Raw genomic sequence first — 5,754 nt, 5'->3', positions numbered from 1 at the left:
CAACTTTTGATGAATCTAAGAGATGGAAACTCACAAATTGATGATTTGAGGTTGCTGGTGTCAAGGGTCCCTATCAACATAGATGTCGCAACAATTGTTTAATTTGATAATGTTTTTCATTTGTTCTCAAAAAATGAAAATGTTCATGCTCGTAATAAAAAAAATGCTACATTCATTGAAGCATCCGATTGCACCTTGTGTTGCATCGAAAGTAGCTTCTATCAATCCAATAGATTACTGTTAAAATGATGAGCTTGATTTGGAGTTGTTAATCTGTAACGATTGAAGGGTCATGCTAACTTCAAATCTATGGATAGAGGTAGGTCCTATAAATGGGGCTCTTGGATACATTCAAAAAAATATCTACAAGAAAGGAAATGCTCTGCTTAAGCCTCCAGCATATGTGATGGTTGAGTTTGATGGTTATTTAGGACTACCATTCGAAGATCATAATCCAAAGATAATTCCAATACCACGAATACAAAATGGTACAACAGTTCAATTTCCATTGAGGTTGGCATGGGCATTGACCATTCACAAATCTCAGGGATTGACTCTTCCCAAAGCGACAATTGATGTAGGATCAAGAGAAAGAGCAGGGATTGACATTTGTGGTAGTTTCACATGTAAAATATCTCTAGTGTTTGAGAATGATGCCTCCTTTTACGTATGATCATTATGAGAAAATGAAAAAGGGTAGACAAATTTCAAGCGCAAAGATGAAGAAAATAGACTTAAGTGCCTTGAAGATAGTTGACGTGATATGTTATTCTTAAATGTTATGTCCATAAAAGTCTTTTTGGACACATTAGTATTTTGTTTGTAACACTCCCTACTATATTCCATGTTTTAAAAAAGTCTCTATTATACAATGAAAAATGATATAAATAACTTTCTTGATTTTAATTTATTCTATTTTGAGAAACCCAACCTCTTTTTGTGATATTTAATTTTTATAGATCTTAATTAATTGTAGTGATGTATTAAGTAATAATTATATCTTAACTAATTGTAGTGATTTTTTAAGTAATAATTGTAGATTGATTCATTGAGTAATATCAGTTTATGTTTACAATTTATATTTACTTTTGCTACAATGTTTCTTAATGTTCGATGATAATATTATGGACAACTTTTTTTTAATTTAAACTATTAAATTAAAATATTCATTACAAAATTTCAAAGAAAAAACCAATGAATATAATTTACTTATTCTAATTATCCTCCAATATTAATTTTCTTTTGTTTCATATTTTTAAAATTAGTGAACTTAAATTTTTCAAATATGGTACAATAAAATAATAATATTATTAAAAATAAAATATATTTCTATTGACTTTATTTGGTCTATATTTAAGTATAAGTGCTAAATTTGATTTGTGTGTTCCATATTTGATTGTATCTTATAACGGTTTTATATATATTTATGTTGATAATTGTTTAAAAGTTTGTAGCATATCATTTGAGCTATGGATTTTCTATTGGAGCATCAAATATCATTGTTACGAGTCGTGCTGCTTCTGTGACCTCAAATAATTTCTGTGAGATCGATTTAGATAAATGTAAAAGAATAATCCAGAAATCGTGCTCACACCTAATCAAAGCCTTGGAGAATGGTTCATTGTTAATTGATAGTGTTGATGAACTAGAAATAACGGAAATGGTGGATGTTGCAAAAGTTATTTATGACACATTTGCAAAAACGGATGCATTTCTAGAAATGATGAAAGAACTCTACCGTGATCATTGCTCTAATAAAGGTCGCAACACCATCCTTATCATTGAGGAATATGTGATGCAGCTGCATCATCATGGAGAAATGTTCTTTCTTTAGTTTCTTCTCATATTTCCTATACTCCATCTAAATACTTCTACTTGGGCTTATATTTCCTATTTCATCTATGTAAGTTTTATGAACAACAACATGAATAAGTTATTTTCACTGTTCAAGTCATGGACACATATTTTTCATTTTCATCTATTTGAGCTTTGTGAACAACAATATTATGTATCAAATTTATGCTCTCATTGATTGATATGTTACATGCTATATTATCTATGCACAATCATCAAAACTAATAATAAAATGTATAAAATTGAGCTATTTGTATGCATAATCATCAAATTTTATACCAATAAATATAAAATTTGATACTGACCCTTTAAAAAATTGACTTTTTAATTAAGTCGTTCAAAATTAATTATCCAAATGCATTATGCAAAATTTTATTTTAATATTTATTAATAATTAAAATGATTTATTCTAATAATTAATTAAAGTGAAAAAAGAGAGAGTATATATTTAAACAAATAAAGTTATTAATTGTGTGCTGCTACTAGCTTATATATATAAAGGGAGAGTTATCCTTCTTGAAGCGCCTGTTTTGATAATCTAACTACAATAGATAACTCTCTACTTATATACATAAACTAGTTTATATAACAAAACTCTTAATTAATTTCACTTCAACGAAAATTCTATGATTCTAATCATGCATAAAGTTTGATTTTAATAAATCATCTACCCATATATTTTCCCTATATTACAGCCATTGCCATCGCCTTCCACATCAATCATATGAAGTTGCCATCGCCTTCCACATCATATGAAGTTCCGAATATAGAACATCTTATTAGTTATCATTGCATGCATGAAGTTCCCAATTTAGAACATCTTATTAGTTATCTTTGCATGTGACGTCTATATGACATCCTCGCATCCTTAGTTGACAGCGTATCTTATTTTGTCCCGAGAGAAAAAGAACCGTGAGAGCGTGGGAAGCTTGGTAACAACAGGAGTCGATATTTATTCTTCAATCCCCGTGCAAATTACGGAACACAAATATGTGACTTTTGAATGTGAAACTGAAATTGACCGAAACGACAAACATTTTCAAACGTTTGGTCGGAAATCTTTACAAACATTCACCTATTGATGTGGTGAATACGAGCGTGTGAGAAAATCATGAAATATGGTGACAGCTCAAGTACATCCTTGAAACTTTCACTTCTTATATCTGTGTTTTTCAAAGAGATTTTGAGAATTATATCTACTCAGGAAAAAGTTGGAATAAACATGCGAAGACACATTCAACAAGTGCTTTATCACATTAGTTAAGAAAATCAATAGTTGCTAGTCATGTGCATTACGACCGTAATAATCGCACTGTATTAACGTGCATACAACAACATTTTCAACGGTTCGCAAACAGAAACAGAAACAGACTTCACAGACGCTCGTTGTCTATATAAGAGAGCCCAATGCCATAGCATTTCATACAACCATTGCGAGTTTCATCTTCTTATCGAAAATGGCCTCCAGTGAAGCCTTAAAGCCATTGCTTCTTTTGTTTGCTTCCTTTCTATTCATGTTAGCAATGACGGAATCAATAAGAACTCCTTTCAACACGACCAAGGCTGACAATAGCGTTAAATATCATGTTGAGAAGCCGGAGCTTGTTGTTCAAATGGTGCAAAGGTAATAAGCATGTTGTCTTTGAGAGGGTCTAGAAAGTTTAGAGAATTTAATTAAATAGCTCATCACATTCAATACATTGATATGCAATGCATATGACTGTGTGTGTCAATCATTCTCTACTTATTCTTATGCTCTTGCTTGGTGCTTGCCTTACCGTAATTTCTATAATACCATTCTTGTGACAGTAGTTGGTACGCAGCTGTCAATAGCTATAGATGAAAATTCTATTCCCCATATCATTAGCTGTTAACGATTGTCTTTGTTCAGATACATTAATTCTAAGATGAACATGATACTGCAGAAAGGTTATCTAAGTCAGTTCAATTAAGAAGGCTTCGACGTTCTAGCGTTGTTTTATTGCCAGCATATATCGACGGTTGCATACAGTTGAGTTGAGATTATTTAACAATTTAAAGAACTGCTGCGCAGGAGTTTAAATAGTTCGAGAAGAAAGCTGAGCTCGTGCGGAACAGGGAACCCAATTGACGACTGTTGGCGCTGTGATTCCGATTGGGTTAACAACAGAAAGAGACTGGCTGACTGCGCAATTGGAATTGGCAAAAACGCCATTGGAGGTAAGAACGGGAGGTTTTATGTCGTTACCGATCCCAGTGACGATGACCCCGTCAATCCTAAGCCTGGCACTCTGCGCCACGCTGTCATCCAAACCGAGCCTCTCTGGATTATTTTTCAAAGAGACATGCTGATTCAGCTAAAGGAGGAGCTGATCATGAACAGCTACAAGACTATTGACGGCAGAGGAGCGAATGTTGATATAGCAAATGGAGCTTGCATTACAATACAGTACGTGAATAACATCATTATTCATGGAATTCATATCCATGACTGCAAACCTACGGGAAATACAAATGTGAGGAGCTCGTCCACACATTACGGGTATAGAACTATGAGTGATGGAGATGGGATTAACATCTTTGGATCAACCGCAATTTGGGTCGACCACTGTTCATTGTCAAGATGTACAGATGGACTGATCGATGCCATCATGGGCTCCACTGCTATCACAATTTCAAACAACTTTTTCACTCACCATGACAAGGTGCTCAAAACTGCCGGTTTATTTAGTCTGCCATTAATTTAGCTTTGCTTTTAAAAAGGTTTCATGATTATATTTATGGGCATGCTTTAAAAAGTTACTAGAAGCCTATTAGGAGACACATAAAGAGTATTGGTATTTATGGGCATATTCGTTTTCTGTAGGTGATGCTCCTTGGACATAGCGACGCGCATACCGAAGACGTCAAAATGCAAGTAACAGTTGCATTCAACCATTTTGGAGAAGGACTTGTTCAACGTATGCCCAGGTATAGAATTCCGTATCAATCCTTGCATGAGGAACACAAGACATTAGCTCACTCAAGTTTATTTCTTTAATTTTCATTTCACTATAAGATGTATACGTTGTGATGCAGGTGTCGACATGGAAATTTCCATGTGGTGAACAATGATTACACTCACTGGGAAATGTACGCCATTGGCGGAAGTGCGAACCCCACCATTAACAGTGAAGGAAACAGATTCCTAGCCCCTGACAATCGATTCCACAAGGAGGTAAAAGTCCATTTGCAACTGATGTCTCATATATGTTCTTTGGTGTTCAATGGATGTAGAATAAGTATGGTAATGGGAAATGTGCAGGTGACAAAGCACCAAGATTCAACAGAAGGGAATTGGAGATCACTGGGAGATCTGATGTTGAATGGGGCATTCTTTACAGCATCAGGAGCTAGAGCATCTTCAAGCTATGCAAAGGCTTCGAGTATGGCGGCAAGACCGTCATCTGTTGTGGGCTCAATCACTGCAGCTTCAGGTGTTCTCAACTGTAGAAAGGGCTCGAGCTGTTAGACCAAAACATATGCATTATAGACAAATTGTTAGGAATCCCTTAATTCTATAGCTTGCCAAGCATGAGAGGACGAAGCGAGGCATGTTAGTTATTTTAGTTTTGTTTTTGGAGAGTCTCGAGTCATCTTTTAATAAATTTGAATATATCAGTAATGTTATTCTCAAAATTGAAGAATTGTCGTGGAACGTCAAGCCAATAACATTTATATTTATATTATCTTGATTGTCACTGAATTTCAATGTATTTCTTGAGTATGCCTTATAAGAAGTGCAATATAAAGATTGAGATTAGCTCAATTTTTGTTCACAGATTAGATTGAGGTTCATATAGATTGATTTTGACATGCTATTTATTCACACCAAATATTACTCAAAGAAGTATCAATAGTTTCTCTGTATTCTTAAAAAAA

The 5,754-nt window shown here is 34.0% G+C and overlaps 1 protein-coding gene across 1 annotated transcript; it reads left to right on the top strand.

Moving 5' to 3' along the window:
* The first annotated feature begins 2,972 nt into the window (after positions 1-2,972).
* Positions 2,973-5,344, top strand: LOC149545335 (putative pectate lyase 18). The gene is made up of 6 exons (XM_089793741.1): positions 2,973-2,987; positions 3,213-3,478; positions 3,908-4,538; positions 4,700-4,803; positions 4,912-5,050; positions 5,138-5,344. Exons 1-6 carry the CDS (start codon positions 2,973-2,975, stop codon positions 5,342-5,344), a joined length of 1,362 nt encoding a protein of 453 aa, XP_089649867.1.
* Positions 5,345-5,754: the final 410 nt, after the last annotated feature.

This window comes from Cupressus sempervirens, chromosome 7 (genome assembly GCF_028749045.1).
Source record: "Cupressus sempervirens isolate cs-2001-9-10 chromosome 7, ASM2874904v1, whole genome shotgun sequence".
In the NCBI taxonomy this organism is placed as follows: Eukaryota; Viridiplantae; Streptophyta; class Pinopsida; order Cupressales; family Cupressaceae; genus Cupressus; species Cupressus sempervirens.
Note: the sequence above shows the minus strand (reverse complement) of the source record. Positions and strands in the feature narration are given on the sequence as shown.